General features: G+C 62.0%; 1 protein-coding gene across 3 annotated transcripts; it reads right to left on the bottom strand.

Moving 5' to 3' along the window:
• Positions 1-2,289: 2,289 nt before the first annotated feature.
• THEM6 (thioesterase superfamily member 6) lies at positions 2,290-5,918 on the bottom strand. 3 transcript variants are annotated; one of them, XR_014057601.1, is made up of 3 exons: positions 5,285-5,918; positions 2,636-3,917; positions 2,290-2,457 (listed from the first exon to the last, which is right to left on the bottom strand). XR_014057601.1 is itself a non-coding variant. In XM_081504000.1 (2 exons), the coding sequence occupies exons 1-2, from the start codon at positions 5,795-5,797 to the stop codon at positions 3,804-3,806; spliced, it is 627 nt and encodes a 208-aa protein (XP_081360126.1). In that variant the 5' UTR covers positions 5,798-5,918; the 3' UTR covers positions 2,290-3,803. The 3 variants fall into 3 exon arrangements, 2 of the variants coding, with proteins under 2 accessions (XP_081360126.1, XP_081360128.1); XM_081504000.1 differs by having other exon boundaries at positions 2,290-3,917; XM_081504002.1 differs by having other exon boundaries at positions 2,290-3,917; positions 5,444-5,918.
• Between the last annotated feature and the right edge of the window lie 6,139 nt (positions 5,919-12,057).

Here is a 12,057-nt window from a genome sequence, read left to right as displayed (position 1 = left end):
GAAGGCTGTGCTGGCTTGCCCCGGACCCCCAGGGCTGGCTCAGGTGCTCCAGGGCCCCTCCGTGGTCTAGCCTTTCTGCTCAAGGATGGGCTGCAGAGTGTCCTTGGGGGCTAACCAACCCCTGGAGCCCAGGATCCTGAGGCCCCAGGAAACCCTGCCAGCTGTCCCTGGCGTCCCTGGCAGTCCCTTGCTCCAGCCCCACTACAGGGAGTGGGGAGCAGGAGCTGGACTGACCCCCGCCTGTCTGTCCACCTTGTTATCGGGCCTCTGGCTGGAGACTCGCCACATTGTGCATCACAGCCAGACTTCCAGATGGCCCCTGATGGACCCTGCACTTGGAGGCCAGGGCTACCACCGCACCTTGGGGTGCAGTGAAGCCACATCACTGCCCCCTTCAGTCTCGCCAGCAGAGCAACAGGGGGGCACCTCTGGGCGCTTCAGGGGTGCAGAGCAGGTGCGCAGCTGGGAGAGGCATGGCAGCTGCCCGCTCCCAGGGAAGGCGGGTGGATGGGGGCAGGCACCTGCGGGGCCTCCAGGTGGCCAGCAGAGGGCGCACGCCCCTCGGAATCCTCGCGGGGCACCAGGGTCTCGGGTCTTCCCTGCCTGCACCTCCAGCGGGAGCCATGCGGGGTGGCCTGAGTGCACGGGCCCCACCAAGCTCCTGGCCCTGGGCACGCCTGCTGGCCTGTGCCCCTGTGGGAGCTGGGGAGGCCACAGTTGGGGACCACAAGAGTGACCGCAGGGTGGACGGCAGCTGCCCACACCATCTGCGGACATGTGGGGCCTCAGGCAAGTGGGTGCTGATCGCACACCCCCACCTCCCGTCACGTGGAAGCGGGTGGGTCACAAAGAGCTGCGGCAGGGAGAAGCTCAACGCCCCCCCCACACCCACTGGCCAGAGAAAAAAGTAAGGGCCCCTTTTCCAGCGCGAGTACAGGAGAGATGGTGAAGAACACCACCACCGCCCCCAGGAGCTCCGCCTCTCCGGATGTCCCACAGGCAGGCGGCGGGGTGGGGGAGGTCACCCAGGGAGCCAGATGCCACACGGACCACAAGGGGCGGGGGCTGGGGTGGACAGTCCTGTAGCCACTGGCCTGCGGGAGGAGTGTGGTCCAGGGAGAACCCGTGTCCAGCACACATGTGGGCTGACAATCATGTGAACTTCTCAACAAAAGTGGCCGCTGCATGGGATCAGTGGGTCTTGCAAGAAGAACTAGGCTGCAGATACACTCCCAAAGCCCCAGCCCTGAAGCCAGGCCCCCTAGTCAGCAGGTACCCTTCTCCCCTCTGCTGTGGGCCTGTCCTCCAAGTGTGGACCCAGAGCCTCCCCTCCCCTCTCCAGCTGGGCTGCATCTCCCTGAAGTGGACACAGAAGTCCCCATTCCCCTGGGGCAGCCAAATGCAGCCTAGATGCCCGTGACCATCCTGAACCCCTCCCCCACTGTGCCAAGCGGGGCAGACCATGCCTAGGCACTGCCGTCCCATCTCCCCAGGCGCCCACCCCACAGGCTCCCAGCCAGCCACTAGGGGCCACCGGCTGAGTGCACCATTTCCTGTCTGTGGTCCCACCGGGAACTTGTCCTGTCTGCCAACAGTCAGCTCAGTCACCTGCCATGATCCCCCAAACCTCCCGCCCCTCCTTATAGGACCTGTGCAAACATGTGTCACATGAAGAGAAACAGACCTTCTAGGAGGGCGCCCATGTGACCCTTGTGTGGCCATTGGCTCAGGACAGGCATGAGGCCCAGCCTGGCAGGCCCCAGGGCCCTCAGGTAAGGTGGAAGGTGCAAAGGGCTGAGGCTCCAACCTCCAGGAGCAGCACTGCCCTGCTCTGTGCCTCTCCAGCCCCACCACCCCATCGCTGAATGCCTGCTGCACCCCCAGCCACTTCCAACTGCCCTTCTCTCCCAGGCCCCATTGCTGGTGGCCACAGCACAGACACCACCCACACCCCACCGTTCACCTGCCTTCCGTCCCAGGGCCTCCTGGGAGGGCCTGCACAATGGGCCCTCTGCTCACCCTGCCCCCCACCCACTCAAGCCCACTGGCCCAGACCCCGAGTCTGGGGCGGGACCTCCCAAGCCTCTGTGGACAACCACAGAGAAGAAGAGGGCCAGTGTGTAAGGGGCTTGGGGCAACTCCCTTCTGGCCTCGACCCCGTGATCCGTGGAATGGGCACAAGTCCTGCCCTGCCAGTGTGGACCCCAAGCTCACCCCACAATCCTGACAGCGCCCCCTGCCCCATGTCAGAAAAGGCTTCAGAAATGAAGACTCCCCAGCACGCTCACATTGAAGGTTGAAGGCCCTTTACTCTTGGGCTTTCCTTAAATAAAACAGGAATGCCACGGTGTTCCCAGTGGCTGAGGGAGATGACGCCGTGGACGCAGGGGAACGAGGGCCTTGGCCGTGCTCCTGGCCCCACTGGCGGGGGGCGGATGGGGCGGCGAGGGAGCAGTTCTGGGCCCCTCTAGGCTGCCCCGGGGGGCAACTGCAGGGGCGCAGGGCAGAAGCCCACCCCCAGAGCCCTGACTGTCCCCAGCCAGGGACGAGGTCCACCTGCTCTGCCCTCGCGTTCTCAGAGGCCCCGGGCCAGTGCCTGCTTCTCCCCAGGCCTCCCTCGCCCCAGCGGCAAGACAAGAGAGCGGCCAGGCCCCAGCTGGCACCTCAGCAGGCTGGTGACGCCACTGGGGGGCCCAAGAGCAGCAGCCAGGACAGAGCTGCTTGAGCAAAGCCAAGAAGACCCTGTGCGGCCTCAGCCCACTGTGGGAAGCAGCTTTCAGTGCAGGAAGAAAAAAATCAACAGCCAGGCAGGATGTCAGGTCAGGCAAGGACAGCCCCAGTGTGAGGGCAGAGGCGCTATAGATCCAGAGAGGGCAGGACCCCAGCCAGGGTCACACAGTACAGTGCTATGGGCACCAAGGGGTGCAGATGGGTGAGGGCACCCAGGCAGGACCCCACCACACTCTGCAATCCCTCCTCAGCAGCAGGTTCCGACTAGGACCGCCCCCCCACCCCCCACAACAGCTTACCACCTCCCCTGGAGCCACTGCACATCTGACCTGTGCTGGGCCCACCATACTCTCCAAGGCCACAAGTCCCTGCTGCAGGCCCTGCCGCCACCCCAGCGCCCGGTGACCGGGGCTCTCTCCTGAGCGCCCTGGGTCGGTCTGCCTGGCCCCTGGCCAGCCACACTCTGCCCTGCCCTCATGCGCAGCAGAGGGATCTGCCTTGAAATGCTGCTCTGATCCTTCCAGCTCCTTGGGGCCCACATCAGGGCCCAGGCCTTGGCCAGCTCCCTCCCCGCCCCTCCCCTCCCCCCACTCCCCCAGCTCTACCTCCAGGACTGCTCTGGCCTCATCCCCACAGCAGCCTGACTCCAAGCTCTTGGCACTCAGGGCAACCCTAGCCGGTTCCCAGCCCCAGGCACCCTTCCCAATTAGAGCACAGAAGCTTGGCTTCACCTGCAAGGCGGCTCACCCCAACCCCCTGCTGCCTGCATGTCAAGGGCCCTGGGCGTCCCAGTTTGTCCATCATCACCACCACGAGGGCAGAGCTGGCCAGGGTGCCTGTGTCACCCCAACCCCATGCTTGGCATGGGATGGGGTACGGAGAGGCATCAATAATGGGGGTGGGGGAGGGCCTGGAGCGTGTGAGGGGGCTGGGCGGGTCGCAAGGCCACTGCAGCTCAGAGAGAGCCCAGTCCAGCCGGCCCATGCTGCACTCTCTGCCCCCTGGCAGTTGGGGAAGGGTGGGCAACTGCCCCCAGGTCAAGGCTGGTAGGCAGGGTGGGCAGGCCGTGGCGGTCACTGGTCCTTGAGAACGTCGTGGAGCCCGCTCTCGGCCCGGAGTAGCTGGCTGCTGGCCTCATTGTAGGCAATCCAGTGCTGCAGGTCGGCCGGCAGCTCCGGGGGCTCCACCTGCAGAGGGAGAGGGGGGTGAGACAGGATCCAGACTTGGCTGCAGCCCAGCCCTCCTCACGAGGCCGGGCCGCCCCATGCCAGCCTTTCGGCAGGCAGATCCCGGGCACTGGGCTCAGCCTGCCCCACGCTAAACCCGACACTGCACCTGGGGCCCTCCGCCCCATCTGGGACCGGATGTCCACGGGGTGTCCCTGCCAGGCTGGGGGAGGACCGTCTCACCTCTCACGTGGGCATCACCCTCAGCCCACACCTGACCTCATGGCACCCTCCCCTGCAGGAAAGTGGCCTTGGCTCCCTCTCCTCCACACTTTGGTTGCAGCTGAGTCCACGGATTTAAAGCCTCAATGGCTCTCCCCTCCCGGTCTCACGACAATGAAGGGACACACATAGCATCTCTGTGGGTGTGAGGTGGGTAGGATCCAGGCTCTTTGGGGGTGCCCTTGACTCAGACAGAAAAGCAGCGGGCTGGGCCTCTGGCCTCCTGTGTAGCCTCAAGCAGTTTGCATCGCCTCTCTGAGCCTGTTTCCCCACCTCTGATAAAATGGAAAAGCATGGCCTCACCATGACCGAGGTGAGGCTGTGTCCCTCTTCTGCACCTGTCCAGGGCCAGAGAGGGCAGCGCCCTGCCTGAGGGCACTGAGGGGTCCAGCAGGTCCTGGCTTTTGCATGCAGGTGTCCAAGCATTAGGCACCTGTCTGCAGCAGGAGTCTGCCCTGGCAACTGGCACCGCAGCAACATCCCCAGGGCCCAGTTGCCATGCTGCATGCAGCAGCAGGCCCCGGGGAGGGGCCTTGAGCCCCAGGCAGGTGCTGCAGCCCTCTTTTCTCCAACTGGAAAAGGCGCAGGGCCTGCAGCTCTAGAAAGCTCAGTTCTCGCCCGAACCCAGGGGATGGTGACCCAGCCCCTCAGCTCTAAGCAGGATGCAGGGGGTCTCAGGTCCTTGAGAACGCCCACCAATCTCCTGTCACCGACACCACCCCCACCCCAACTCCATCCTACATTCAGAACCGAGGACCCGTGAGACAGGGCTCAGCACTCTCAACCACATTTGGACCCCTTGAGGAGGAGAGGGGTCTTCCCTGTTCTGGAAATGGTCGAGGGTGCGGCAGGGAGCCTTGAGGGGCTGGGTTTGTAATAAGTGACAGGAGGGGGTCATGCTGAGTCCAGCTACAAAGAGGTGATCAGGGAACCCTGAGGTGTCCCACGAAGAAAGGCATCAGTGAAGAAGGCCCTAGTCTGGGACCAAAGGGAAGGGCGGGAGCGGTACCCAGCGAGACGAGAGCACCCCGCAGAGGGGAGGCGGCAGTGTGGGGTCGGGAGTCTTCAGGGGCTGGGGAGACGTGCGGGGGGTGGGGGACGCTCACCCTGCGCTTGCACAGGTGCTGAACGACTCGCTCTGGCGAGGTGCCCAGCACGTGCTGGCGGGAGCGCAGCAGCGCGCACACGAAGCCGTCGCGCAGGCTGATGAAGCGCGCCTCCACGTAGAAGGCGCGGTCGTCCCAGCCCAGCAGGCGCGTGCGCACCTCGAACGGCTCGAGCAGACGCAGCGAGCGGCGGTAGCGCGCGCAGGAAGCGGCCAGCACGGCGCGCGCCCCGAGCGCGCGCAGCGCCTCGAGCACACCACAGCGGGCCAGGTGCGCGGCGCGCGCCACGTCGGCCTCGCGCAGATAACGCGCGTTGTTCATGTGCAGCAGCAGGTCCAAGTCCGAAAGCAGCACGCGGCCTGCGTAGCTCTGCTCAGCCAGCAGGTCGCGGACGCGCGGCTGCAGCAGGCGCGCGCGCAGCACGGCGCAGGGTACGCGCACGAGGTACCAGCCGTCCAGCAACGCGAAGTAGGCGAGGGCCAGGGCCAGCAGCGCTATGAGCAGCTCCAGCATCGTGGCGGCGGCCGCAGCGGGCGCGGGGCGCGGGACAGCCGTCAGCGCCGGTGCCGGCTCCGCGCTCAGCGTCGCAGCCGGCGGCGCTGGTTCCGATACTTGGCTGGCCGGCCTGGGAACTGTAGAGCGTTGCGCGGGCGGAACGAACCATCTCGCGAGGCCGGCTGAGGGGGCGACGCGCCTGGCCGCGGGCCGAAGTACCGCCTCTCGCCTCGGGCCCCCCCCTCAACGCTCTCAGTGGTTCGTCCCACCCCGCGAGGCGAGCGGCTTTCGCTTTCTCCGCGGCGGGCGGGGCACAGGCCGCCGAGCCCAGGGGTCGCAGCGGCACCTGGCGGTCACTCCCAGCGCTGCGGCCGCAGGGCTGCACCCGGGTCTCCCGCAGCGTCGCCCCCACTCTGGGAGCGCGAGCCCCTCGCGCCTTTCCCTGGCCCTTGAACTGACCCCGGAGATTCCACCTCTAATTTGGGAGAGTCTCCAGCACTTCCCTGGCCTAGGCTGTAGAATTTTGCGGGAGAAATGGCAAATAGCCCGGTCCCCGGCGGCGTTACTTGGAGACGACTGGAAACCGACCCTCCTCTGCTCCCGAACCTTCAGGGGCTCCCCGCTTTCGCAGGACGACAGCCCCACGGGGGGGCGGATTCAAGGAGTGTCTCAATCTGGCCCCAGTACACCTGTTCAGTCTCAGCCTGTGACCTCATTAACCCCGCCGCACTCACCCCTGCCCCCCAAGATCCTGACAACAGCAACCTCATTTCCAAGCATTCCCACCTTTTGCCCTTTTTAGAGACGAGAGGAAAGAACAGCCAGGGTGGAGAGGGAGGAGTTAGTAACTGGAATGACTCAGCAGTGGATTCAACGGTATCTTGACTTAGGCACCTGGGAGCCTGGCCTGAGGCATTGCCGCACTGAGTTGGTGTCTTGTCCCTCTTCTCTGCAGGGCTTCGCGCGAAGGCCCAGAGAAGGCAGGCCAGCTCGCCTGACCAGCCTCCAGGCCTCTCCAACGACCGTATATGCCACTGACCCCTGAGGCTGCCTGCTCAGGTCAGTATTAGAGTCCTGGGAGTGTGGGTTTGCCGAGTGATGGCTGCGGTCTAGTGTCTCTGAGAAGGCCTCTGGCAGCAGCTGGACTGAGGAAGCTGGGTGTCCATCCAGCCCACTCCCAGCGGGCTTGGGCTGCAGCGTTCTCGAAAGCCGGGAAGAAGGAGCTCCTGAGGTAGCCGTGGTCCACAGTCCACGGAGCTGGGTGCTAGGCAGCCTCCTCGCCAGGGTCACTGTCGGGTGGACGCTGAGTGGTTTGCTTTTCTGGCTTTGCTTCTGGGACCAGCAGCTGGGCAGAGTAGGGCAAGGGTTGTCCTGGGTCCCTGGATCTGCTTAGATACTCCCAGGAACAGGGGGCTCATTTCCTATCAGGGCAGGTCCAGCCCTGGCAGTAAGAAGACCCTTCCCGCACATGCTCACACTTGTCCCTGTGACGCTGTCCCTGCCCTGGCTGGGCTCTGAGAGGTCTGTCCAGGGGTGGGCTAGCTTCTCAGGGCCAATAGAATGACATACCCTTGGAAGCCCCCTTGGCCACCCCTCATAATGCAACCTCCTTGTCACCCACCTTGTCCCATCCCTGCAGGGGAGGACCCCATAGCTAGAGACCTGGTTCTGGAGCCCACAGGGCAGGTTGATCGGTGAGAATCCAGCGGCGAGCTTACAAGACCCCAGCCCTGCCCTCCTCACAGCCTGTGTGCCCTCCACCTGGCTCCTTCTGAGCTTCTGCTGTGCAGGTCACCCAGCACACAGACGTACACGCACGCACACACATACATATGCATGCATCCACACACGGACGTGCACACACGCGTGCACATACACATGCACACACAACATGTGGGCGCACATGCGCGGACGCACACACGCGGACGCGCACACACACGTACATACACATGCACACAAGACATGTGGGCGCACACACACGCACATACGCACACACTGCACATGCTGTTCTTCTACAGGGGATCTTCTCTTCCCTCTGCCCCTTTCTGGAACCCCAAACTGGGCTAGATCCCCAGAGTACTTTTACACTGATGCATTCCGTAGATAGGGTGTGCTCTCTCCCCGCTGGACCCTGCGGCCAGGTGGCCAGGGCTGGTCTGCCTCGTTGACTGCCAAATCCCAAGGCCAGCAGGATGCCCAGTGCACCGAAGGTGCTCAAAACGTGAATGCCGTAAGGGCCAGCGCCTTCTCTGCGCCCCCACCATCCGGCTGCTTCTGTCCCACCCAGTGGACACGCGCATCTTGGGATAGGTTGCTGGCAGCTTATAGAAGGCTGGAAGGAGTCCTGGGCGCGGGACCTCAATCCCTTCCCTCGGCCCTGGAGCCTCCGAGCCTGAGGAACCAAGCAGGGCAGAGGAACAGAGGGGTACTCCTGCAGCCCCTTGGTTCCTAAGGACTCTTATGTCTGGGTAGCGCCGGGCGTCGCCGCCAGAGGCAGGCCCGCATCCTAAGCTCTACTGGCTGCCTCCTGGGTTCGAGCCTCCAAGCGAAGAGAAGCATGGGCTCAAGACGCCACCCAAGGAAACAAAAGCATCAGTGCCTGTAGCCGGAACCAGCAGGCAGCTCCTGGACCCCGGCCCCACCTGGACCCTGCCACTGGGTCCGGACCCCAGCAATTCTGCACGGGGGGCCCCGGATCCTGCCGGAGTCCTGCTCCAGCTGTTCCAGGAGTACCCAAGGGATGAACGGCGTCGGCGAGAGGAAAGAAAGAAACAGAGGTTTTTTTGATGGCCCAGGGACCATAATCTTTATTGCTTTAGTCTCTATTTATATAGCACATGTTCTTCTATGTAATGACTCGTATAATATTTTTCCATTCAGATCTACATCCCCTGATTCTAAGATGTGTTAAAAGTTTTTTCCTAGTCCTTTGTCACATTTTGGTTACATGTTTACCCCGAGACCTATTTTTATTCTACTAAAACATAGTCTATGAGTCATATTATTCCATCTACTTATTCTGTACAGCCTGCTACTACAGCGAATATAGCGTCTTGCTTCAGTGAATAAGTACTATAGCAGCATTTAAGGTCAAGAGTTCCTCATAGCACAGCCATTATCAGTGGTGGTTTGTTTACTATCTACCCACATACCACAAGACTATTTCTGGCAGAGACAAGTCTTTTGCAGTTTACCTTGAAACTATTTACAATACAATTCATATATTTCTTTCTGTTTATGCTTAGATTCTAGGGGGCACAAATACCTCTAGTGTCCCAATCTTTATGAGAAAAGGTAATTGGCTTAGTTTCTGTAATTTTGCCTGATACATGACCCAAGTTTTCCAGTCATCAATAATAATCTCCTCACGAGGCCAGGTCACAATAGGCTTAGGGCTTGTTTTCCAAATGAACATGGCCTTATTCTCTGGCTGAGTGTTAGGGACCCACCAGCCAGGGGCCTCGGTAGGTTTAATCATTTTTGGAATGTTTCTCTGGGGCAAGGGATCATCTTTCTTTTCCCCAGACTCTCGTGACCTTGTCATGGAAGTCCCTACAACTCCAGCCATCAAAGAATGAAACAGAGTTAGCCACAACAAAAGCATAGAAACAGGAAGAAGTGAAGGTTCCGATCCTGGAGAGAAACCGCTTTGCAGTTTCTTCTTAAGTGGTGCCATGACTTTGTCATCGGGCAGTAGATCCAGAACAGCTCCCAACAGGATCCCAGTGGCAGCAGCTCTGCAGGCCTTTTTGGCCTAGCCGGTCCCGGTTTAGGGCTCGCATGGATCTGTGCACGCCTTGGTCACCACCATATTGCCATAAAGAGGTAGCCTGCGGGCCGGACAGAACCAGGGAGCAGACCTGTTTGTCCGCAGTGCCAGCTGGGCGGCCAGCCTGCTGTGGAGCTGAAATTCAGTTCTATAAAAACGGGGTGGTTGCCCTGGCAGAAGGCAGCTCTGTCAAAGCGCAGGGATGGACCCCGGGAGACTCTGGGAGGACTAGATTACTCCCAGGGCTGGAATTCTTTTCTGGGTGCTGTGTGTCCAGGCCCAGGCTGGGGGCAGGGACAGTCCCTGAGCATTCAGCAGTGTGGCCGTGACTCACCTGGGGGCTTCCCCACCCCCACAGCCTATGTGGGCTGGATAATAGGGTCTCCAAGGGGTGCTCTGCAGTCCTGGGGTACCTCAGGGGGCCCTTCCTGAGTCAGGAGAGATGCCCACCGGGTGTGGGGAAGAACTGGGTGTCTCTCCTGACTCAGGAAGGGCCCCTGAGGTACCCCAGGACTGCAGAGCACCCCCTGGAGACCCACACTCCCTGCCGTCCAGCCTGCCTCCTTGAGCAGCTGGAGTCAAGTGGGGAGGATGGGGATATCCCCAGGGAGCCAGACCAGTTGTCAGCCTGGGGGGAGCCCGCCAACCTCAGCCCTGGAAGGCCAGACAGGTGGTCCAGCGCAGCCAGAGTCCTTGGAGGAGGACGGCCCAGGGCTGAGTGTGGTTGGGAGCTGGGGCCAGAGCAGGAGATGCCCACTCGGGGGCCTGGTATGGCATGGGCAGGAGCCAGCTGTGTACCCTCCCTCAGGTCAGCTCCTTCACCTCTCTGAGCCTATTCCTACTAGGGTTCGAATTTCCAGCCTCACCATTTCTGACTAGCTGACTGCATGATCTTGGGCAAGCTGCCTCACCTCCCTGCTTCAGGTTCCTCCTCTGCACAGCCCCATGTCTAAGTAGGGAGGAATGAATGAATGATTGTGTGGGAGGCGGCAGAGAAGAGCCTGGCGTGTGGCGAGGGCTCTGTCACGTCTGCTGGGTCATCACCTGCTACTGGAGATGCAAGCAGATCAGACAGCATATCCCCCGTGGAAGATTCAAGGGTCATCTTAAAAACAGAACACGTCGGTCCATCTGGAGGACCACTTCAGCCACCACAGGATCTCTATTCCTTACCAAGAAGACAGAGAGGTTAGAAATAAAAGTGGTTTCCCTAAGAGAGTGTGACCAGGTGTGTCAGCTCGAAGAATGCACCTTGTTCCTACACAAGAAGCATTACCGTGAGGGTGAGCTGGGGCAGGTGTCGTCCCGGAGCTTGGGGACGGGTCTGCATTCCTCTTTGTCCCGCAGTCTCTGTGTGGGGACGGGGTGGGGGTGGGGCTGCCCCTGCATGTGGCCCCGTGCTGTCTGCAGGGGGCGCCCATCAGCGCCCCGTCCTGCAGGAGGGGAGACCTCAGCTTGGGGAGCCGGGCCGGGAGCAGAGCTGTCATGAAGGCTCACGGCTGCGAGACCTCAGGGATGGCAGGAGGTGGGGCAGGACCCAGGTCGCAGGACGTGGAGGGCGCAGCCAAGGCTCCCACCTCCAGGGGCCTGCCGCCTCTCCCTTCTCACACTCGCCCGCGTGATTCAAACCTGCGGAGTCCAGAACGGGGTGTGGGGCCCCGGAGCACCTCACCTCCTGAGCCTCGGCCCAGGGCAGGGTACCCCTTCACTGAGAGGGGCTGACATGTGGGCACCGTGGCACGGGGGTCTGCTCTCAGCCAGTCCTCCTCTCAGTCCTTCCCTCTGGACCTTGGGTCCTGCAGAGGCCTTCCGGCCACCGGCGCTTGGGATCCTTGTCCTGGTCTTTCTTTCTATGAGCTCTTAACAGTAATGCGCTCCACGTTTCCATGTTTACGCCCGCACAGCCTGGACCCCGACCCTGACCTCCGCCTGGGGGCAACAAGGACAGAGGCTCTCTGCCGCCAAGCCAAGGGGCCTTTATTAAGGGCCTACCGTGTGTATGGCGTTGCTGCTCCCCCGACCCCCATGAACAAGCCCGCCCCCTCCGAGCTTCCTCTCTTGGGGCTCTCAGGACCTCACACTTCTGCCTCCAAGCCTACTCGGAACATTTCTTCTCAGCCTTTGGAGGGCCCGCCTGAGAGCCTGCTCCATGCTGGGTGTGGAGGACACTGCAGGCAGAAAGAACCTGGCTCAGCTCGTGGAGGGGCAGGCAGGGAAGGCTTCCTGGAGGAAGAAATGCTTGAGCAAGGGTTAAGGGTGGGTTGGAATATTGGGCAGGGGTCTGGTGGCCTATCTGCCAGCTGTTTCACATCATAAAGCCCAGCCTGCTGGGCGGTGGGAGCTGGGCAGGAGTCCTCGAGGGAGCCACGGAGCGCTGGGAAGGGCGGAGGGCATCGCCCGACCTGAGTGAGGGTCTCGGAGGGTCTGTGACGGGGCCAGATGTGTCAGGAGTGACCTGGGCCCTGGAAACCGCTGCCCGGCAAGAGGCACAGCAGGGTCCTCCTGGATC

This window comes from Giraffa tippelskirchi, chromosome 6 (genome assembly GCF_054371585.1).
Source record: "Giraffa tippelskirchi isolate mGirTip1 chromosome 6, T2T-mGirTip1v1.2.pri, whole genome shotgun sequence".
Classification (NCBI taxonomy): Eukaryota; Metazoa; Chordata; class Mammalia; order Artiodactyla; family Giraffidae; genus Giraffa; species Giraffa tippelskirchi.
Note: the sequence above shows the minus strand (reverse complement) of the source record. Positions and strands in the feature narration are given on the sequence as shown.

Excerpts from the sequence above, each read along its gene's own strand:
- THEM6 (XM_081504000.1), bottom strand. The coding sequence starts at position 5,797 with ATGCTGGAGCTGCTCATAGCGCTGCTGGCCCTGGCCCTCGCCTACTTC. Across the intron at positions 3,918-5,284 it reads AGCACCTGTGCAAGCGCAGG|GTGGAGCCCCCGGAGCTGCC; the intron begins GTGAGCGTCCCC and ends CTCCCTCTGCAG.